This window comes from Sturnus vulgaris, chromosome 12, assembly GCF_052056855.1.
Source record: "Sturnus vulgaris isolate bStuVul1 chromosome 12, bStuVul1.hap1, whole genome shotgun sequence".
Taxonomy (NCBI): Eukaryota; Metazoa; Chordata; class Aves; order Passeriformes; family Sturnidae; genus Sturnus; species Sturnus vulgaris.
This window is the reverse complement of record NC_142254.1, coordinates 10,950,259-10,975,072: the sequence shown is the minus strand read 5'-3', so window position 1 is coordinate 10,975,072 and position 24,814 is coordinate 10,950,259. Positions and strand designations below refer to the sequence as shown.

The following is a 24,814-nucleotide window of genomic DNA, read 5'->3' as shown; positions in this document are numbered from 1 at the left end:
TTTCATAACCACCACAGACTTCAAAAGGTGTTTGTGATGCTTATGATTAGCATATATACTTAAAAATATCTAGCATGCACACATACATAACATAAAAAGTATAATTCTATATTTGCAAAAACAATGTATAGAGACTTTACTAAGGATTGAACAGGTGCGATTTTATTGCTCATCTTGTTCCCATTGTCTTCTATATTTATGGGTTACTGACCCTGAGCAAGTGAGATCCCACTCTGGCAACCCTGGCTCCACCTTCTCTTCACATCAGCTCCATGAGAAGCTGAATCTACAAAGATGTGAAAAAGAAAAAATATTCTGGGCACAGCAGCTCCTGGCAGCATCAGAGGTAGAAGAGAACAAACAGGAGGGGATGTAACAGGACTAGGAAGGAGAAAAGTCAGCTGCCCAACGCCTGAAAGGGGGAAAAGTTTCTTCACGAATATTAAGACTGAAAAGAAAGTGTTTGGGTTTTTGTGCAAAGAAAAAAGAAATAATAAAATCCATCTGTATTGCTCTTACAAATTCTCCCAGCTCTTCTACGTGTGCACATCTTTGAGCCATCTATCAACACAAGGCAGGCACCACTCCTGTGTCATGAAATGTGACCATGGTCACTGGATCTGTTCAAACAACCAGGTCATTCCTCATGCTTTTTCTCTTACCATGATCCAGTTTGATCTCATTGAACCTGCCCTGAGTTTTGTATCTGATCTAGAAAGATCCAAGATAGATGCAGATAATTCTATTTATTCATTATATTCTTGCATATACTCTCTCGATTTACTACTCATTACTGATTTTACTTCTGCTGGGTTTCATGAGGCATTCCAGTTTCCACAGTTTGTTTTCTAAGCAAGCTATTAACAATACTTCTTGTTGAAAAGTAGAATTAAGCCCCCCAAACTTTAAATTTCTATGTTAATATTCCCCCTATTTTGCCAAATGTGAGCTATAAAGGTCTCTTCACCACTCAGAAAAAATAAATTTAAAGAATGGTGACATGTATTTTGCTTTAACAAAGCATGAAAAACTGTGATTAACTGTTATACATTACCTGTAGTGAGGGAACACACATAAAAATAAAGAAAGATCACCAAGTTCTCATTTGTGAATATTCCAGTTCTAGAGATCTTATTTCACACCACCTGGAAGTGCATTATCAGCCATCAGGATACCTTTCCTGATATCAGATTTCAGAGTGTCTCTTTGTAGGAAGATTTATTTGTTGTCCAGTGCAAACAGCCATTTTAGTTTAAAATGATTTAAAAGAAATACATTACCAGCCGGTGGAAATCGGCGTCGGATGGTGTCAGATATGGAAGTTTATTCTCCCCAAGTTCTTCAAGAAGCTTTTTCTTCTGTTTTGGAGGGGTAAAATTGAAACATAAAATTAGACTAAAAACCAAGATATAAACAGAGAAGTATAAAAGCAGTTGTAGTTAAATGGCAAAACCAGGTGCAATTACTTATCTTACTATCTTCAATACTGGAAAATTAAATAAGGAAAAACAAATTAAAAAATAACCAGGGAATTTCTCTGGTTACAAAGCAGTAATTCAGTTTAGGTAGTTTTAGAGATCAGGAGTACTTCTACTCCCAAGGTCTTTTTAGATAATCAGTCCTTGTTTCACTGATCAAAATTCATCTCAGCCTTATTTTCTTCAGACCTATGCCTACTTTATAACTACACATTAAATTCTTGTTTCCTTTTCTTTTTTACTTCAATTTGTGCAGCTAATGGGTATAAAGCTCATATTTCATCAAATATGGCTCAATAACTCACTTCATTAAAACAACAAGCCCCAGTGTTGGGGGTACTCTAAAATATTTCCTGAAATAGTTTACAAAAGAAAAGGAAAGCACAGTCTACTGTACCTACAGCCCCACAGCCTGACAATATTTAAAATGCCATCCTCAAGACCTGCCATCCCAGAGGCAGCCATAAATCCAGTTGGGTGTTGGGAGTGCACAAAGAACCAGCTGCCTGTAAAAACAGATTTGCTCTGTCCTCTTGTTCTCTTAATTCCATTTTTACTTCTGGTTTAGACTGAGAGTATCTCCACCAATATTTAGTCCATGTGATCACTAATAAATTGCTAAGATAAAAGCCTGATATCTCTCCAAACTGTATTTTTCATGTTTTTATTAATCAAAATAGATTTTTTGTGGCACCATACAATTAATTGTGTTAATGATTTGCCACGTGCAAGAGATGTCTGAAACATGACATCAGAATTTTTGGAATCAAACAATCCTGATCCATGGCAGGTCCATTCACACTCATCTACTCACAGACTAACTCAACACTAGCTCAGTATAAGTACAGATTAACCACAGTGTAAAAATTATTACAGTGGAAATTCTGGCCTAGGAAATTAATAAATTCCTTCCTCTACTACTTCTTTCTTTTAGTTTGCAAGGATTGTTTTTTACAAACTTTGATTATTAACAAATTTCAACTTACTTGCAACTCTAAGATCATAAAACAGTATCTGCCATAATTCTTAAATATATAACAGGATTCAAATTCTTATTTTTATTGCAATATTTTCAATTACATAAACACTAGCATAAGAAACAACTCAATATTTTTATGTTGTAAAAGAAAGACCAGATGGAAATGGAACACTGTTTTTAAAAGAATATTAAGGGTATAATACAAAGGGAAATAGTAAGTAAAAAAAATAAGGTATGACTAACACTCATAAAACCAAGTTCAAAACAAGGTCAAAACAGATCTTCGCTATTCTGGCACTACTATTTAAAAAGAAAGAGAAAACATCCCATGTGTTAACTAACCCCTGGCTTATAGCAAACACATGAACAAGGAAAGCTGAACTATGGAGTATAACTGTGCATTCTGTGACAATGAATTCCATTTATTCAAATTTAAGCATCGAGAAGGGTGACAGAGGCTTAAAATCAGGTGGAAGTGTAGAGGATTTTAAGGTTCATAGATCAGTCAAACTCCAGTAAGAGCAGGTGGCTCTCACTCATCTCTACACTCACAATGGGCTGAGCACCAACTCTAAACGAGCCTGAGAAGAGCAGCACTGACATTTCTGAACTAGCGCTGTAATTTTTTTTTTTTGTCCTCAGCTTTCTTTGGGGACAGGTTGTTGGTATGTTGACATGAAGTCATTGGTGAAACCCAACAGATTGTAACTTCAGATTAAGTTGGCAGAAAATGACACACTGATTTCCTGCATTTTCTAAAACAATTACACTCTATTACCAAAAGCATGCCAAAAATTTATTACATAAATTTACTGAAAAAATTATCTATCTGAAAAAAATTTCTATCTGTAAGATAAACCATATTAAACTGCCAGTAAAAAAATAAGACATTTTAATACGGACTCAGATCTGTGGGAAGAAAAAAAAAAAGTGGGAAGAAGAGAGATTCTGACAATTTCTTTGTCAAGTATCAGGCTCTTGGCAAAAAGCACACAACATTAAAATGCACTCTCGTGTATAGGTAGTAGTAGTTCACATTTGATTGTCAGATCTGGCTAAGTGCCGCTCTGCAGCTTGATGTGCAGACTAATACACACAGCTGGGTGGTAGAACATGCTGCTCATCTCTTATGCAAGAAGCTGTCACACAGATGTCAAAAACATCAAGCTACTCACAAATACCTCCAAAAAGTAAAAAAAAAAAAAAAAAAAAAAAGAAAAGAAAAGAAAAAAAAGAAAAACAGTATCTGGCTATACCAGCTGGCTGATGTGAAAGTCTAAGCAGTGTTACATAAGCATTGTTTATTGGCTCTTCAAACACACAACCCCCTAAATAAAATCTAAAGAAATGCCTCTACTTGAACGTATCATTTTTCTAAATTTGATTTTTAAATTTTAAAAATTATCAACAGTGTAACAGTTGATTCAGATATCAAGATTATGTTTCTTATGTTTTAAAAAACAACGTGATTTTTACACAGACATTAGTGATGCCAATACATGAAAGGGAATCTAATGTGCACCATCCCTGTCACCATGCACTGCACTGCTTTAGAAACTTAGTTAAGTGTTCATCTTGGGCCTTCAGAAAGGCAAAAACCTCTACAAATAGTTATTTTGTGGGCTGCTGTGAGTGTTACTGGAGCTATTTTAAGTGACTCTGCAACAAAGATGAGAAACACAAATACCCAGTTTTAGAGTGTGCAATGAACACTCTGCAGACATTAATCTCTGCTCATTTATTAATAATAAACAGGATTATTAATAAGATGATTGTAAAATTCAGCAAGTGGAATATTAATAATTTGAATCTCTTGATCACTATACATGTAATTATTTATTTTTCCTGGCAAGAGAAGTGGTGCCTTGTATGTCACAGAGCAGGAGAAGTCATATGAACACAGCTAAAGGAGAGGGTGCAGAGAGGATGGTGTAGCAGCTTTGGAACATCAACTCCACTCCCAGCCTGCAGCAGCCCCTCTGCCTCAACTCCTTTCATCAGCAGTTCTTCAAACATCGCCCATTTTTTTAATCTTAAAAAGTTTGCTGACTGCCTGCTGAAGTTTTTATACTTCTGAGACTACTTGGGACCAGAATTAGTAAAACACTTGAATTTTTTTGTTTTTAATGCAATCCAATGTTTTTGCAGAAATTTCAGAGATAGATCTTTTTAAAAGAGCTACTATTCAAAGCATAAGAAAGTATCATGTCCTTTTCCAAGTTTGTCCCAACAGTCTTTTGTTTTCTAAAAGGTTACCAGGTTTAGAATACCTGAGAATGCCTATTGTCATGAAAGAAAGATCTGAATCACAGTTCAGATGCAAATGTTTGGTTTCTCAAAAATCTCTCCTTCCTATTACCCTTTTTACCCACTTAAGAATGCATGTTAGGTCCTGTGTTTCCCTTTCACTCTTATTTTAAATCAACTCTTATAAAACATGGATTTCTTTTAAACCCTTCATGAAGCAAAAGGCCAGTGCTCTGAAATGCTTAATAAACAATTTTATAAAGGAGGAAGATTAAACATATAGCAAAAATTTTGTGACACAATACTAGAGACCCCATCAAGAAAAAAGCCACCATTTTACAGGAACTTCCAAAACATTACCTCCTAACAGCCTTTCACATGTTAGGGTGTTTTATAAAAAATAAAACTGGGATAGTTTCTTAAGAAAGGAATGTGATTTTGAAGTTGACATTTGTTTAAACTACAAGGCTTTCCAAGTCTTAGCTATTAAAACTTCATAGCTACCAAGATCATTCAAGTGGTTCACTAAAACAAGTTATGTCAGAAATGAACCTAGAGTAATAAAAAATACATCCTAAATGTACCATTACAGCTTTTATTTCTCCATTATCACATATATTGGATTTCAGAATTTTTTTTCTTCAAATTATTTCTGTAAACTCTACATCAAAAGATCTTAAGGGACTGGCCATTTTTACAGCACCATTTACTGACATGAAAATGTTATATTGCCAGTCTACTTTTCATTACAGTCATGACTTACCAAAAAACCTTGTCTGTGCCACATTCTGCAATACAACCTCCCAAAAATACTGGCAGACATATGACCATAGTGTACCACATTTAGCATACTACAGGTTGCCTTCCTTGCCCCCTAATAGAAGTAAAAAATATTTTTATATTAAGGGCAAAAATATGCATTATTATTCTACATAAACTCGATATTCGAAATATCTATGATGGTGTAGCAGTATTTCACACCCCAGATATCCACTTGCTAATCATACTATAATAAATTATACTTGTTATTTAATATAAATAACACACAGTGAATCCTGTTCTTCCACTGAACAAACGGGTCCAGCTACAGAAGTAACAAAATGCAGTTCAAGTGACCTGGGCATGAGAAAAATTACATAATGAACAATCCACTGCCATGCAAAGACCTCAGGTCTTACATCAGCATCTGTGAGTAGCTGTCTCAAAGACTGATATTTTCTGCCACAAAGGTACTGTTTGGCTTTGCTTACTAATTTCAACCTCTCTTACCCTTTCTCATAAATCAACAAGCCCAGGTTTTGGTTCACACACACAGACCAGTCATGCATATGCACAACACACTCAATGGATGTAACTGAACTAAGAGTTAATTTATGCATTGAAGCAGCTTAGCAATGTGTGAAAAATGTCTGCTGCCAGTATCCCCTCTTTCTCCACCCTGAAGTGTTAAGGGCCCCTTAATTGTTATTTTAACCTACAGGAACATTGTTCCTTTGGCCAGGGGCTTTTAATGGAACAGAACTGGCAATTTCCTTACCTAGCTGAGTGTAGATTTGTCACACGTGGATTAGCACTGTAAGGAATCATAATAAAAATATGAAGTAATAAATAGTTCCAACACAGACACTGGGCTGACAAAATGTCCCTAAGGCCTCTCTGTATAATTCTGAATAAACTTCTACTTCTTCTACCATCACTGCAAGCACTTGATAGCATCATCCATGTCTTGCTCCCTCCTAGCATTTGTGCATCCTCTTGCAGCAGGCACCAGTTAATAAATGGGTCAGCTCGATGTATTAGGTGAGAAGTAAGAACATTCAAACTTTGAAATTATCAAATTTTAATCAGATCTCCAGATTCTTCTTATGCATATGGACACAAGATGACACATATCCTTAAGAAAACACTACAGACAGTGTTTAGGTCAACACGGCTGTGATTCCTTATTAATACATAAGGACACTGAGGCGTGTCTGCATGTCATTCTTTGCACAGTTTCTAAAAAAGCTAGTCAATAGATTCTGAGACCAGATTTCTTAATCTAACAACTCCTAACCAGCTCACCTCCAAACCATCAGCAGAGAGAAACCTTAGGGACTGTTACCAATAACTAATTCTGCATGACTTAGCAAAAACACCCCTATACACCCAGTCCCAAGAAACCAAGGGGGTTTAACCAGTTGTGAAATACTCAGAAACAGTATTTGACAGACAAAAGAGCCAATAAAGATTAAAGACCAGTAAAATGAAAACTATAACAAGGGTTAATGTTGAAACAACGATACATTTGGTGTTGCTGTTCATCTCATGTTCTAATGACATGAAGATATTGATGGTTCCTGACTTCCATGGAAATCTATTACCAGGACACATGGCACTAGATCTCTGTAGCCTTAGGAGCTGCATATTATGCTCAAGAATGGAAAATAATGCTGACATGGTGCTATTTTTTCCTGAAGGCCTCAAGGAAACAGAAAGAAACATTAAGAATCTCCACATTATTTTGGGAAATACTGCATATCTGCAATGTGGAATTGCACAAGCTTCACTGGGATTCAATATCTAATGAATTCAGCAAAGTAAAACCAAACACAATGACCAACAACCACGGAACAGACCAAGGACCCCCAGACTGGAAACCCAAGGGCTGACAGCTTGAAATGCAGATTCAGAGCCTTTGCAACAGGCTCATAACTTCTGTAGATACAGAGAAAGAACTTTCCAACACAAACACTGACAGGTCACACTAATACAGTTTTCCAGAACTACCAGAAAAATCAAATATAAAATAAATTTTCTTGCAGCTTTTTATCATTTCCAGAAAATAACAAGCCTGGGAAGATTGCTGATCTCTATATATATTGATAAGTAATGGTAGAAGCAACCAATGTCTAACAAGAACACTTTAAAAAGGGGGAAAAAACTCCAAATGGTAAAATATCACCCAGAAGATAAAGCAGTCAAAAGTGAAGTTAAAAGTATATGAAAAAAATATAGATATTTCCTTAAATACTTCAGTTTTGCATCAAATGCAGCTTCTAATCTGCCCTTGGTGACACTGCAGAAGATAGTGTTAATGTAGAAAGAGCAGGTGTTAAGTGCAAATGCATGTGCCATGCAATCGGCTACAAGGAAGATCAATAAGGAGCTAGAGCATTAAATTTCACACACTGTAACTGTCATGGCCATTACACAGTATTTGAACATCTTTGCAGGCTGTTACAAAATTGTTGATTCTTGATATTTTTTACAGAAGCAAATTATTTTCCAGAGATTTTAGTAGCACAATAAGCACTATGAAACTCTAAAGGCACTTACAAACTTTGTAAATCTGAAATCTGAAATCTGAAGACCTTCACAGCCTTCCAAGACATCATATGCACATATCTGCAGAATGCATAATGGTATTCTTCACTGGAGAATGAAAGGACAGGAAGATGGTTTAAAGCCTTGCAGATAAAAGGAAATGTATTCCAGGAACACTTTTCTGTTAGTCACATTGCACCAGGCACACAGCTGATGTATTTTAAAGGAGTCATATAATTCTTGAGAGTATGTGCCACAATTAACAAAATCACTGCCAAAAGAATGCACCAAAGGAAGGGCTATGCCAGTTCCCTGCACTTTGGCTGCAGAAGCAGCACCAGATTTCTTGCCTCCTGCTTCTTGCCTCTGCTCTTCCATCTTTGTGCTTTGCCCTTTTCAAGGACATTATAAACTCAAATTTTCCTTCCAACATTTCTTGCTAGAGGAGGCCTTGAGCAGAAGCTTTGTGGAATTCTCCCTCCTCTCTCCAAAACAATTTAAAGGTAACCATCACTGATGTGTAATCATGGTTACAATGCATTCACTCTCAACATCTTTCCAAAATAGCACAACTGAGATTTTTGAAGACACACAGGAGAACAGTGTTAATACAGTTGCATCACTTAGTAATGTATTTTAAGGGACATAAAAATTAGAGATCACATTATGCACATAAATTCAACATAACAAAATTTGTATGAGTGTATTTGGTGAGATGAGGTGCAATTTGTAATATTTTACACAACTTGACCAGAGAATCCTTGAGGATTACAACCTAGTATTTTATGATTCTGTGATTTATAAGAGTGACCTGTGTAATAAATACACAGACACTGGTTTGTATTTATTACATGCTAATTTCCTAACTTTGCATGCACTACACCATCAGTCAAACGATGGCAACACTCACTTAGAAATTTAAATACTACAGTTGTTGAGTCAACTTTATAGTAAGACAGCTATTAATGAAATACTGTTGGATTGAATTTTGGCATATAAATTAAAGAAAGATATTGCTATATGGTTTGCTGAAAAAAGGGGAGATTTTTTTTCAACAAAAGTCATTTAAAGAAACACCTCATAGTGAACAGTTTAGGAGTGGTTAATTTTGAAGCTTGAAGGCTTTGTTTTGTTCACAATCTCCGAAATAAGCCACATGGGGAACAGAAAGCTAACATCTACATGTTAAGTTGGCAGGCAACAATTAGCAAAATTCAGGGTCTGAAATGCTGGACAAGTTCAGACCAGCAACAGGGAGCACAATTGAAAAGAAAGGATAATTAGGCATTGGAAGAGACACCTCTGTGAAACCTGCATTCTCCCTCGTGGGAATTTTTTTCTTATATCAAGTTTGGCAGTTTTTCTAAATGAGTGGTTCCCAAACTATTTAGAGCATCAGACTTCAAAGAATCATTCCTATTTCTTTAAGAAGTTCTGCACATACAGCCTAACCAAATAAACTGGAGGCAGCAGAGCCACACTGACTGAAAGATGATGCATCTTGTTCCTCAGTTTGGTTTTGATTAATCACTTTGCCAGTCACCAGTGGTGAGTGAACCAGGAGACCTTGGTGTTAGAAATTCTCTTCTGCTTCACAATCCAAAAAACCAGGAGTTAGACGGGATCTGCATTTCAGAGTACTGAGAACATTTACAGTACTATCATAAGGTTAAAGAACAACAGCTAAAAGAAAGGCTACTCACATTTTATTCTTGAGCCATCTTTGCACAACATAAACAGTGTTATGGTATGCTAAGAGGTAAAATACAAGAGAACACTGATGTGCTGTGAAAGAATTAAATCTCTGTTAAGCCATTTTCTTTGTGCCAAATCCAAGTGAATTTCATAACGCAAATCAACATTTTGCTTAAGAATACGTTTGTTCAGCAAACTTAAGAACTCCCACCTTTTCAAATAATGCTGTTTTAATAAAGCTATTCCGACTTATGAAAAGGCTAATACTTAATTTCCAGTTTTCCTTTCTATTGTTTGCATTTACAGACCTTATTTCTCATTAACTTTTCCCCTCACTTGCAATGTTCAGGTTTAACTTTGCAGAGCAGCACTACTCAACTAAAATGGAAATGCATGAAAATTATTTCCTAAGTCTTCCTTGCAGATTTGTTCAGGGAAAACTCTTGCTGTCCTTTCTTCCCATACACTCACATTCCTAACTGGCCTGAGATTCTAAATAGTCCTGCTGCTACCTCTGCCTGTACTTTGAGAATGTGTAGTACAGTAATAATCCTTTTCAAAATCATCTCTCCCCTTCTCCATGCTACTCTCAAATACAGACTGGATTTCTGAGGGTGAAAAAGAGAGGCTGGCACACAGAGGACAATTCCAGATTTCAACCATTTCAACTCTCCTTTGCTCTACTTGCTCACTTCTGCTGACAAAATATCCTAGATTTACACGACTGCATGTTTCTTCTGCCAAATTTAATAAATAAACAATTCCTACTAAGAGTACTAACTCACTCTGGAATGGCTTGGATTGGTTGTCTAAACAAAGGAAGAAGAGGGGCAGCCATACTGATCCACAACATACTAAAGCTGTAGCAGGCTGATAGGAAAATACAGACATGTTTAATGAACTGTGTGGTGACAATCAAAACTGAATCCATGAAATGACCTAGTAAACAAAAAGCACCAAATAGCTTCTGATTGTATTTTTAAGTAAATATCTGTATAGGATATATAAGAACATTATCAAAAAGCTACAGTACATTAATACAAGTGAAGGAACAGTAAGAAAACATTAAAACCCTTTATATAAAGAGATACAAGCACACAAAATATAATCCTAACATGGAAGTAACAACTTGACAAAGAGAGGGATTGTTCTGAATTGTCATAAAATTAAAGGCACACAGGAAAGTCTCCATCCAACTGAAAATACTGCAGACACCTTAAAATCTAAACTCTCTTGCTTCCTTAAAGGCTATGTCAAAGACAAGAATAAATAAACTTCACTTCCTTCAGAATGTCTACAAAGACTGGAGTCAACCATTTATAATTTGATACAGTGGTTTTGTATGTTGGGGTACTCTCAACCTGAAATTCAAAAATCTAGGCCACCCTTTCTGACATGTAGCCTGCATGTCTGTGTTAAAACCATCTGAGTGACAGCAGCTCAGCTGCATTAATAAGGGAGGCTGAGGGCAAGGAATTGACACTAAGAGAAAGCTGCCATGCCCACCTTTGTTCATATTTGCTGGCTTAACATGCTGTATTACTTCCCCTTCTACAATGGAATTGCTTCAGCAGTAACTAGAATTCAAGAAGGGCCGAATTAAAAAAAAAAAAAAAAAGTAGGATTTAAAAAAAATATATTCAAAGGGAGGATTTTAAAATTAAATAACAGACAACTGCAAGAGCTTATGACCCACATTTGGCACTACATATGCTGCAATTCCCAACTAAACTAGTGACAAAGGCTTGATAGTCTCCATGCAGAGCTGAACTTCCATATGAAATATGCCTCACACCACTGTTAGCTGAGCTAATTCATTATGTAAGAATTCCATTAAATTTTTACTTAGGAGTTTAACTGAAAAAAAGACTACAGTTACTTGATAATTTTGGGAACCCTTACCTTTATCAGGCCTACATTTGGAAAGAACCATGATGAGGATCCCTACCCACAACATTAATTTAGGAACCTTTTCTTTTTATTTCCATCACAAGAATTTTAAGCAAAATCATTTCCACTTAGGAAAGTGCAAAAAAACCTCAAGTACTGTTTAACACAGAATTCCTACCATTACTTTCACACCGAGCAGACAAACTTTGAACATCAGGAGAGCAGAGAGATCACCTTTAACATGCATATGGGAATTGTTGCTCGAGAACACGGTACAATGATCTCTACCAAACCTCATGAAGCACTAGAACAGGCTCCTAAAGCCTGCCACTGGTAAAAGATACTGTACTCGAATTTCTCCAGCTCCTCATTCCATTTCTCTTTTTTTGTTCTTTAAGTTGACAAGTTAAGTGTTCTGTACTTACAAGTTTTCAATAGCCTATTACAAAAAGACTCAAATTTGTTTGCATTACACACCATGGGGATTAAAAAGGAGTTAATATATATCTATTCAGAACTATTGTGCAGAAAATAGCTGTGTTGTACAGGGCTTAGGCTGTGACCCGCTTAACTTTATTCATAGAATGCACAATCCATCACGTACAAAAACACAGAGCAAAATGTGAGGTGTTGGTAAGTACCGCTGTTAGCGAGAAATTCTGCTAATTATTACACCAAATAAGCGCAGTCAACAGGCCAGAGCTGTGAGAGGGCATGTTTCAGGGCATTAAATGGCTGCCTGGGATGGAGATGAATATATTACACTATGCCCTTTACCAATAAAACAATTTCCCTGACGCCCGGCAGTGCAGGCGCGGCGATGCAGGCACGGGCGATGTTCCAGTGCCACCTAGTGACACTGAGCCCCGGCAGGGACGGCACACTGCCCCAAAATGTGACTGGGCTCCAGCAGGGACAGCACACACTGCCCCAAAATGTGACTGGGCTCCAGGGACAGCACACACTGCCCCAAAATGTGACTGGGCTCCAGGGACAGCACACACTGCCCCAAAATGTGACTGGGCTCCAGCAGGGACAGCACACACTGCCCCAAAATGTGACTGGGCTCCAGCAGGGACAGCACACACTGCCCCAAAATGTGACTGGGCTCCGGGGACAGCACACACTGCCCCAAAATGTGACTGGGCTCCGGGGACAGCACACACTGCCCCAAAATGTGCCTGGGCTCCAGCCCGCACACCGCAGAGAGCAGTGTCCTTCCCTGCCAGGGAAACCAGGCACTGCAAGCTCACGGACAGACAGACAGACAGACGGACGGACAGACAGACAGACAGACGGACAGACGGACTCTGCTCGCTTTGTACCTCAACACACGCGCCCTAGAATAGCTGGGGACGCTTCACACACAGCTCTGTTACAGCCTGCTCTTACAGCCCAAGTCAGTGTATCTTAAAGCCTATACTATGCACTGCAAGGTTTGGACAGTTTTTGTCATTGATTTTTGGAAAATATTTCATCAACTAATTTTTTTTTTTTTTAATACCCCCCTCCTCTTTGAATGGACTCATCACTGCTATTTTTATCTGGAGTGCTTTCACAGCTGAATAAAGTGTTCTAGAGCCTGCAAACTTGTACATTCTTCATTTCCTTGTTGCATGTTGGCACTTTGTATACTCCTGCCATCATATTTATTGTCACTACAATGGAGTTACAGCCACCCCTTCTCTGTTACCCTGGTTCTATTCTGCAGCTCAATGTCGAAGTTTATGCAAACTAAACTCTGCAGCACAACCTCACTCATGAAAAACCATGAACAGGTTAAAATAAGTTACATGATGAATATAAATTAATGTGTGAATACCAGCACAATTGTCTACCAAGTAAAAAGGTTTACTTACATGCTTAGATCAAGTTAAAAGCATAGATTAAAAAAAAGGATGATAGTACAATCCCTGCCATTAGTCTCTACATTTTTATTGCAAAACGTTTTTACAGAAAAAGGCAAGAAAAAGTCTGTGTTCTCTAGTCATTTACCACATGGACAGCATTTATTTATGGACACTCTATACATATTGATGAATAAATTAAAAATGCTACATCTGAACCCCACATCTATCGTCATGAAATGAATAGCAATATATTAATACTTTATAGTACTAATTTCAGCAGAAAATCACCCTCAACCAAGCTGCTTCCTATTACTGGCATTAAATTGCCATGACTCAAATCTCGTGACTCCCAATTTCATGTGCTTCATTCAACTAAGAAAAAATAATGTACTTTAGTGTATGTAGAACTGCATACTACAAAACAAGGAGAAAAACAATCAAAAATCCGCACCGGGCAGACTTGCTGTTACAGGAGAATACCAAATGTCTGTTTTGATTGAAATATAACTTGTATTACAAGATGCTTAGAGGTTGCTTTAAAAACAATTTCTCCAAATTCTGAAGCCACAAGAAGTGTGAGGAGCGAGAATGAAGAGGAAGTCTTTGAAACACTGCTGGTGAAAACATTATTCAGGCTGCAACAGACTGACAGTTGCAGAGTTTGTCGAATTTAATTTCTCCACCACAAACTCAGTGAAATAGAAATATAAAACTTTAGCGAAGTTTTGTATGTTCTTAGGTCCTGACCAGCACATGGTCTAGACCTTGAGGGTTCTATAATAAACACAGAATCTTATTCAGTTATGTATCTGCATCAGGAAACCCTGAAATTATGTGTGATGAAAGAAGTTTCTGAAGCTAGAATTCAAGCTTTTAAGAACCTGTTGTTTTATTGGTTTTACAAGAATACTTCCTTACTTCTAACACAGAGATTGTGTTAGAAAGAAAAAGGATTTAAACTAGAGTAACTCCTGATCAGCACGTTAGAAGTTTTAATCCAAAATTATTCCAAACTAGTAGCTGCCTTGAAGAACACATGTAGATCATCTACTCCAAAATAAGGAGGATCCTGAGATGTCCTCTGAAAAGCCAGGGGCACGCTCCCGTACTAGATTCCAGATTCAATCTGAAATTTAAATGCTGCATAATTTCCAATTCTTGATATTGAAGAAACAACCAAGGAATATGCTTCAAGTTTTAGACAGTGAAATGAGCTCACTTGGGTTTATCTTCAGTGCAGTCCCCACCCAAAACATCTCAGCTCACATCCACTGGCATCAAGTTATCAACATTCTAGCTCTGTAGCCAACATCAATTTTACACCCACAGAGGAATGCTCCTCAGAACAGCTATCACCTGCAAAATTTTTTCCCTCAAAGAAAAAGTCCTCCAAGAAGAGAACACATCACATTAAATTTCTGTCACATTCCTTTTGCAAAGCATATCGTTCAGATATTTGCAGGAATATAACATTTTTTCCCTCTTGCAATATACCAGCTCTTTCCTCCACAGGATTAAGATTCTTTCCTTAAAAGCTGTAAAAACGTATTTGCCCTTATAGCTCAAGAAACGCTTGACTGACCAAAGCTCAACTGGTCATATGCCTTAGATATTCTAGATATTCATAGTTATTCATATTCTCAAACGAGGCAGATTACTCATGGACACTGACTGGATATCCACACTGAAACCACTGCTAAGAAAGAATTGCCAAGCATCTTTTCAACAAGAAGTTTCCCTTATCCACTTCCAAAGAATTATCTTTGCTGTAAAATACTGAAACAAAACAAAAACCAACCTTACTGATGATTTGAAGCAACAAATTCTAGAATTGTGGTCTATGTTCTCTTTAGCTGTGAAAATGAATATATGAAAAAGTGGCTTGATAGCACTCAATTTTAGTTCATTTTCAATATTAATTTGTTTTAATTACATGACATGACAGATCATTAAATGCAAGCAGGTTCATCATAGTAATATAAGCTTCATACAGTATTTTAAAAAATTCAATTTACTGTCACCATCATTTTATTTCTTTCCTATAAGTGAAAGGTTTTTGAAATGCATTTAGAAGGATAGAAACCTCTAACAAAATTAATATATTCCTCAGTATAAAAATTGTTAAGTTATGCTTCTGATAAATTAATTTCCCTTTAAAATTATGTGTGAATCAAGCATTACCTACTTCAGCAATTTCAGTGCAAGGAATACCAACTGCTCTACAATCATAATTTGCAGGTTCCCTCAAAAAACAAAACAAGGGCACATAGACAAATATCCTGCATTTCAAGAACTCCAGAATCAATAAAATGGATTTACTCCTATGAAACTGCTCAGCAGTGCAGCAGGCAGGAGGACTTCTTGCTTTCATCGACTCTTTCAGGCACAGCCACAGTACAACATTCTTTAGGACACAGTTCTCCAGATAGCTCCTATATTGGAAAATTCAATGTAAAACTGAGCTAATATAGAGTGAATCTGGGCTTTTGGTAACAGGTTAAAATCCACTTTGGTTAATATTAAGCATTTAGTTATTATCCAATTATCAGTTCTTACTTCTGAACTCAGGAATTGTTTTTACATTCTTGTAGGTATGGAGTGATATTGGCACCTGGAGGTTACACCAATAAAGTCCTGAAAATTGTCTTGTATGACAGTAGATCAAAATATCTGTCTTACAGAGAAACACTGCTAGTTATTAATAAAAACTTATCCTATAGAAAGGTGTACTATATCACACTGGGGTTTACCCACCTTACTGCAGAGACAGTCTCTTTTCTGCTGTCAAAATGCTTTTGCTATATGTAAATATTTAATGTTATTACCATCATTCACTCAGTGATCATATTGTCTGTTCAAGCATCTATTACTGTCTGCTAGATACACTGGAGGATAACACTTATTCATGTCTGCTGCTCAGTCACAGCCCCACTTCTCAAGGATTCTTCAAAGTTCCATAATTTATTAAACACTGCACAAAGGCCTGTATCATTTGCAGGATTTTACCTGTGCAAGTGTAAGCACTGAATGCATCCAAAAGGCTGCAGCAGTTTATACAACACCAAGACTGAACTTTAATCCAGGGTTCTTTAAGTAATTTCAGATCACAGAAATAAATTCTACGTTTCCTGAACTCTCAGGTAAGAACTATAGATTTTAACAGAAGGATACTGAGTGCATTTAAGTTAATTTAATTCTCTGAAAGGAAATAAACATCAGTGGTCAGTTTCACACCTAGTTGTAGTTGCATGAAGCAAAATTTTTTCGTCTTTACTTAAATTCATAACCCTGCATGTAATATATATATATATATATATATATCTCACATGTGTAATACAAGATTTTATCACCAATATTACCCCTTGATTTACCTTCCAGTAGCTTTCGAAGTCACATAAGTCCTGTTAAGACAGGCAAGAAGAATCACCAGAGTCCTCAAGAAGGACAGTCTCTCTAGCAGTTTGGAAAAAGGTTTTGTTTCAAATCTCAGTTTTCGTTTAGACAAAATATTTTTTAATTTGATTTTTGTTTGTTTGTTTTATTTTGTTAGGAAACAGTAAGCATCACAAACAGACAATCCTAAAAAGTACAAGACTGCACAATTATTCCTTCTATCCCAGTGGACCCTGACACTTCATATGACAAGATCTAACTGTTCATCAATGAGGCTAAAAGGAAATGAAAATGTTGAATTCAAAAGATCTGCCTTTTAGTTAACATCTTCAATGTAAATTAGGGTTAAATGTGAATAAAATTAATATTTAATCACTTAAAAAACTTCTATCCCTTTCTTCTCTTTAAACACTAAAACTTAATTATAAAATAATGTAAAACAAGTGTAAATTTAAAAGAATCATTTTGAAGATTTGCATTAATAGTTCAAGACCTATTGACACGGATGAGAAGAAGAGGAATCCCAACATTATGTTGCTTTAAAGCACAGTGTGATTCCATTCCCTGCCAAGAGGCAGCAGGAGCCCAGGCACAGGGGAGTGCTGTGGTAGGGAAGAAGGGGAGAGCAGGATGGAGAGGCATTGCAGGAGCAGCACAGCAAGGCTGACCTCTGCTAAAAAATCAGAGGAGTGGGGAGTGTTGGGGAGAAGGAAAGGAAACCCAGTGTTTGCAATGCTGCAGCAGAGCCTCAATGGATTGCTTCACACATCACCATGGAATAAAAAGTTCCTATCATACAGGGGCACAATCCAGCATTTAGTTATGATGCAGCACGATACACAGAAAACAAGTGGGGGAAAAAAGCTTCTGACATCAGCACAATGCCTCTTCAAAGTATTGCAGCTCGTATACAATCTAACCTGCAGCCTTCCTAAACTTTCATTCACAGTGTGAATCCTATGAGCCTTACGGTTTTTCTCAGTGGTTACTGTTGCCCAGTCTACATATACAGTTTAAAAAAAGATATATATATAAGCTCAGATTTTGATAGTCTGTGTCTCCATGGAAGATAATTTGGCTGTAGAGAACCAAAGAGGCTCATTCCACCACACTTCTCTAAGCAAACTTTGAACTAAGCTCAGGTTAGAAGCTGCTTCCATAAAAAAGTAATGAAATTCAAAATCCCTGATGCATGTCCTATTCGTTTCTTGAACATAACTGAAGCACTTTGTCACTTGAAAACAACACACATAAATGAAAGACGAGTGTGAGATTCATGGCAAGCACCAGTCACACAGGGTAAGCATTTGAATGTTGAAAACCCAAATCCAAGAACTTCTTTCAAATCAGCTTTTGACTACTCTTGAGTTGACAACTTTACCCTCATTGCTTATACCCTAAAACTTCCTTTGACTAGAATTCTCTTAAACTTTTAACCTATCTCAAAAAAATGTTGGCTTTATGAGAAAGTGCATGTTTCATAAAATTAGTTATGTAAGTGATGTAGTGAAGTCTAATATTAACACCATCCAACAAAAATCCAGCAGGATCATTTTTAAAGCACACCACTGATGGGCATCCCTGCTCCATGTCATGAACATAAGGCAGCTTTGCCTTCTAAAGGGAAAACTCAAACCCAGTTGGGTATTCTGGTTAACTCTTCCAAATACAGACAAGTTCTCCCTGGAACAAGCACAGGTGGTCATTTCATTTCTGTCCCACTCAAGTCAAAGATATGAGAGAGAGAGAGAGAGATGGTTTTAGCAAACAGCATAAAAATAAGAGGAAATTTATTATCTGCAAGGTACTTTCCTCAGTACAAAGAACCCACCATTCTGCCAAAATTATAAAGGCTTATTAAAACTCAGAATCACATTGCTGGTACTTTGTTAAATCCCTTTTCCTAGCTTTTTAACTTCTGCTAGTTGAACTTTAAATATAAGAAAATGTTCTTATTTTCCCCTCAAATAATATTTTCTCACCCCCTTCTGCAATCATTTTCTTTACATGGACTTTGTTGACTGTACTCTACCACACAACATTCTAAAACCTGAATCCCAATCAGGGCTACCCTCATTAAAAATGTGACCTTTCACCTTCAATGAAGCACTGCTAACATAAATTACATTTTGTTGTAGCCCAAAGGTGATAGAGATGAGAGCAGGATAAACAAGGTATAATACAAAAGCCAGTTGGGTCAGCCTTTCATTACAGCCCTTTCAAAAGCTATTAATCTCACTTGTAGTCAGTAGGCTGAAAACTACTTCTTCTAACCTACACTGCACTCAAAAGTAGCCATAAGGACAGGCCATTCAAGATGCAAATCATTCTTGGTCCTCATAAAACCACCTCAATTGGTATTAGGTGAACATCCTGGTATGTTACTTCAAATCTTGCTGATCAGAGGAAATTCAACAATATCAATCTGCCCAAAATATACCACAAAAAACAGATATGAATTAATCATGTTGAATTCAAAGCAGCCATAAAATAGTTCTTGAGCTTTTAAAATGTGAATAGAAAATGCTATTCATCAAGTTCAGCTTAATTTGTGTTCCAAGTCAGAGTCCACATTAAAAATAACAGGAAAAAAAAGAAAAGTAGGCATTACTATATTTCAAAGAACATGGCACAAGCCAAGTACAAGCCAGTCCTTAAGAAATATCATGACAGATTTTAGTAGTAGGCAACAATGATTTTGTCTATCTGGATCCTTCTTTTGGTACTTCATGGCCAATTACAGTAAAAGTTGCTCAACAGGATACACACATAAGAAAATTCCTGTCACAGAGCAGATGCAAATTTAATTACTTTAAGTTAAACCTTCCATCTTGTCTAGAGGTCCTTCAAAAATGCAACTGTAAACAAGCACTACATTGCAATCAGGTGTCAAGGGCTTATTTGATCTCTTACAAAATATGTCACAAATCACTGGCAGAAAGTGGGTCGAGAGGGAGAACAAAGGAAAGAACTGTCAATGGACTAGGTAGCTCATGTGAGTGTGCCTATTAGTGCACTGGATCTTTCTGCTCCTGTCTTATGCTGTCCATATAAAACCTTCTTAGTTTGACAGTGTTCTGTTATCATGCATTTGATGTAATTTTTCTGTAGTAAGCAAAAAAGAAAAAAAAAATCTGTGAAAAGAACTGATAGAGTAACCAGAGAAAACATTGAAGATACCCAAATTATTTATTCTGCTAAAATATCAATTTTGTGCTATTCTTCATGAGTGATATGTTACAGAACTTCTAGAAAGCTCTTCATTTTTGAGAAAATAATCACATAATAGCTGGAAGTAAATTACTTTACATTGCAATAGAATTACACATAGCCCCAATTCAGTAACACATAACGTTCTTTTAAGGAAGAAAATCACAACATTGTACAACTGGCCAGAAGAAAAGCATGTGTATACAATGCACACATTTTACCTTCTCTGAAACACTAAGTATTTTTGGGGAACTACAGTTAAAATACTAGACAGCTCTCTGCAGTCCTCTGGTGGTCCTGTAATGCCAGCAGGTCACTGCTCATGAATCCCTGCACTGCAGCTCAGAATGGAGAATGTTTCAATAACGAAGTATTGGTAATGTTAAGGAATTTATGGATACACAGCTATGAGGATGTAAGTCTTATGGTAGGAGGACCTGGTAGGTATTTTATTTAGAAGAACCTCTCAGATGTACATAAATGCACGGACTGTTCTCTGTACACACGCAGTTTAAACTATTTACCACAGAGTTAAAACTATAATTAAAGAATTCATTAAAATTCACAACTGAATCTCCAGCATCTCTCAGATTTCCTCTCAGATCCGTGGAGTTAAACAGTAGATGACCTGTGTACCTTCAGCAGCAAAGATTCACTGGTCTGCACAGCACAGCTTGTCCGCCCTGAAGAACATTTTGGGAGTGTAACTAACCCAAAATACTTTGGGCCACGACAGCCATGAGTATGTCCCTTATAAGATCACCCAGAGCCACTAGGCAAGGTTAGTCTAGCTGTAAGACACATAAGCCTTGTCTAACTTTTATACTCCTACAAGTTGGTCTAATAGATGATTACCTTTACCTATCAAATTTGCCTCAAATTTGCTATTTAAATACTGCTGCAAGAAACTCAGAATTCATATTATCTGACTCAAACAGCATAACTTCTACGTAACATTTACTGGAGATTTTGCTTAAGTGCCTATTTATTCAGGAAAAAAAAACGAGGAACCCCTCAATGATGGTTGTTCGATTTTACAGTGCTTTTTCATGAAAACAAAGTATATCCTTATAACTTGTAATACAACAACTTTTTCAAAAATAGTATCTTGAAGAGTCAGTTTAGAGAAGTCCTACTACATCTGATGAATCAGGCCAAGGAATTACTCTTTCATACAATCAAAATTGCTCAAAACAGAGGCAGGGGGAATATTTTCCTCTTATGCTTACAAAATCAAACTTTTCTACATTGATCTGAGCCAAAAAAGCAGATAAAGAACAAGAGTAGGAAGCTGCCTGCATTGGACAAGGCCTGACTGTGCTTACCATACAGGCTGCTATTTTTGCTATTTAATCAGAGCTGCATGTCATATTTGTCAAATTGGTAAACTTAGTTAATTCTGTTTAATATATGTGTCTCATGTACACTTCCTTGCTACTAAGCAAAGAAACCAAATTGTTAGTTTTCCAACCCAGTTCTCCTTATTAGCAGAATACCCCCCATCAAGAACAAACTTGAACAGCTGACGCTCTCACTTATTTTAAGAAGAATAATTTCCTCTTGGTTCAAATCCCACCCCCCAAAAAAAGACGTTCAAGTCTAAACTATTTTATTTATATATTAGATAACAGACTAGTTGCAATCACTTTGCTTAGAACTGACTTTTTTCTAAAATCCCCCAGATGACTCTAACATCGCATTTACAAACAAAAATGCACTAGATCTATTTATCTTATTCCAATAAAATTTAAATAGTGCAACACATTATTCATCTATCCATATTATAAACTGTTGTGTACATTAAGTGGATAATATTATTAACACTAATGTTTCTGTAGGCTATTCATTAAATAAATGGTAGACATAGTAATTCCATCTATTATACATGGAGCTCAATAAGAGCTGTAAATGAGAAAATTGCAAGAGACATACTGAGTAATAATCAGAACTAAAACGACAACTGTAACAATATATCCATTGTGTAAATGTTCTGATTATAGAAACACAGACTAATCTGTAATTTTTCATCACTGATAAACATTGGTAACCAGCCAGAATTTAAATTATATTTTATCCAGTTACTAAAACACAACTACAAAATCTACTTGATTTATTAATTTAACGAGATGCAAGTATTTTGTTTATTAGGATACAGAAATATGTGCAGCATGACATCAAATCACCATATGTGCCTAAAAACTACAGCTAGCAAAATGCACTATACCTTTCCATATACGTAGATACAAACATGACATACAGAGTTTTGCCAGCATAATGTCATAAAGCTATACTGGCTTGTCAGTAGAAGTTCTCTAAGGCTTCTTGTTAATATTTACAGGCACCACGTTATCCCATTTAGAGCCTGCCAGAGCAACTGCTCATGTCAGAAAAGACTGAGGTGCCTTTCTAGTTTGAGAGCTTTGGTGATGCTAGCTAAAAATCTTAACATTTTTACTACTGTTCATGGAATAATGCCTAGAAATTATCTGCAGAAGCACACAAAAAAAACATGTGTCATGCTACAAACACAATTGACTAACACTGTAAGGTTACCAAGAAAAGTCTGCATCATTCTTAAGAATAAATGCAATCAAAGGCCTAATATTTGGGATATGAGACACTACATCACTGGACACAAAACTGCTTCACTTGGCATGATTTTCTGCAAACAATGCAATTTATTAACATGAAAAGAGTCAATGTGGCAAACACCAGGGGTTATTAGATAAAGGGTCCTCAGGAAAATGCCAGCTTTCTTCTATTTTCTGCCTGTGTACCAAGAGTCACACAAACTTGCCAGCACGTGATGGAAGAGGTTGAGGTGTGGTCCACCTTTCTGATACTGACCAGATGGGGAAGATGCTGTGGCTGGCAGAAAGCCCAAGGAGAAAGAAATCTGTGGGGACATGGGGAGAGACACACGTATTTGACAAGAGCAAGACAAGAGCTCTCCCCCAGACATCATCCATAGGGACCCTTCCATCTCCTCTGCTTATATTGTCACTGCATATGCATAGGATGACTGAATATATTATGCACAGGAATTAATCACACCACTGACACTGTCAAGAAGTCACTGAGCTTTTATTATGCATGCAAAGTTCTGCCATTTTGCACACGCAGATGAAATTTGGAATTCTCAAAGAATTTCTAAATTAGAAAGGAGAGAAGATTAGGCCCAGGGCCACAACAGTAGAGAAGATTCCACATGCAAAGGAGATTTTCTAATAATAATATACAGCCAGGTTCCTCAAAAAGGACTCAATGGCCAAGGCCCAGCAGGTATTTATGCATGAGCAGGTCAGGTTCTTCACAACTATTTGTTTGGATTTTTCTTCACTTTTATTATTCCTAGCTATCCTAACATTCCATGCTTTAAAACAATCTTCCATTTTTTTCCTCAGTATCAATTAATTACTCTCCCTCACTACTCCTCACAAAACAGGAATTAGTAGATAGATGCCCAAGTGAAAAATAACTTGGCTTTAAAGAAAATTGATGTACTTACAGTGCCAAACAGCCTCTCTTAAACAGCAAGCCACACATGTAAATTCATTTATATATACAGGATACAACAGTCACTCATTACATTTCAGTCAAATAAATGCTAGAATATTACAGAATCTGCTAGATGTCTGGCTTTGTAACTCACTTTTTATTGATTCTCTATCCTTCAGTTCTGTGTTACTTTTCTCCTTATCTAATCTTCTGCCCAAAATACCACATTGCCTTAGTATTTTATCATCTTTCAGCATGTCTCTTTCTTCAGTTATTTGTTCCCTCATTGCTCATTGCCCACCTTCATTACTGAGTTCATTTTCTAGGTTTTCTGTAGGAACTGGATTATATCCTGCTCCTTACTTAAATTCCTTGGAATAAAAATAATTACAAGAAAACAGTAACAAATCCCCCACTTATTATGAAACAAACAAAAAAATATTATAAATAAATGGCCTTGTTAATGCAAATTTCTAAACACTCTTTAATCACAAATACAGGTAAAATCATGGGCAGTTATGCATGACCCAATGTAATATTGCATTCTGTAAACACTTAAAAATTGAAAGAGGAAAGTTTCATGAAGCAATAAGCTTTTAGTTTATAACTAGCTACTAGCCTTATAAAAAATTTCTAAACAATTAGGGAAGACAAAATCAATTATTTACACTTCAGAAGAATATAACATCAGAATTTTCAGGATCTAACAAGACACACTTCACTGACCTGATTTAAATAAGGTACCATTGATTTTCTAAATAACTTCTATTGACATTAAATCCAATACCAACAGACTGCTACCTTCTTCATGAATAGTTAGAACTTTAGGCCAAAAATATCTTAATGAGCTTGACCTGCAAACAGAAAAACCAGACCAAAGTTATGGAGTTTATGCTTTTTAAAAGAGGCTCCCATGCCTTTTAAAGAAACTTTTTCAGTTTCTCTCATCAATGTTCACTTATAATTTCACTCATTTGGGGCATAGATTTGAGTTTTCAAACAATGTAAAAAACAGTCTCTGTTTGGCAACAGGAAGTCAATTTCCCATCCCTTGGAATCTCATATCTGTAACAACAAAACTTTTAAAATTTATTTATGCAAACAAGAGACAAGATTACTGTGCAAGAAACTCAGACAAGTGACATCTAAATTTCATTGCCATCGTACAGAACATGAAGAAATGCTGAAACCCATTCTACTCAAATATTAATAAAGAGTGCAACAGAAATCTTTCCTTCACCCCTAAGTCCAGTTTCTGATTAGCAGAA

At 36.5% G+C, this 24,814-nt stretch overlaps 1 protein-coding gene across 2 annotated transcripts in view; it reads right to left on the bottom strand.

Annotated features, from left to right (window-relative positions):
- The window catches only part of FTO (FTO alpha-ketoglutarate dependent dioxygenase), a 217,607-nt gene that overhangs the window by 178,579 nt on the left and 14,214 nt on the right, over window positions 1–24,814 (bottom strand). The window contains exons 1-2 of one of the 2 annotated variants that reach the window (XM_088171893.1): window positions 24,273–24,478; window positions 1,281–1,358 (exon numbers count right to left, since the gene is read on the bottom strand). In XM_088171893.1, coding sequence (XP_088028019.1) covers window positions 1,281–1,358; window positions 24,273–24,293 — 99 coding nt within the window. In that variant the 5' untranslated portion in view covers window positions 24,294–24,478. Of the gene's footprint in view, window positions 1–1,280; window positions 1,359–24,272; window positions 24,479–24,814 lie in introns of those variants that run through there. The other variant, XM_014883048.2, reaches the window with a different exon arrangement.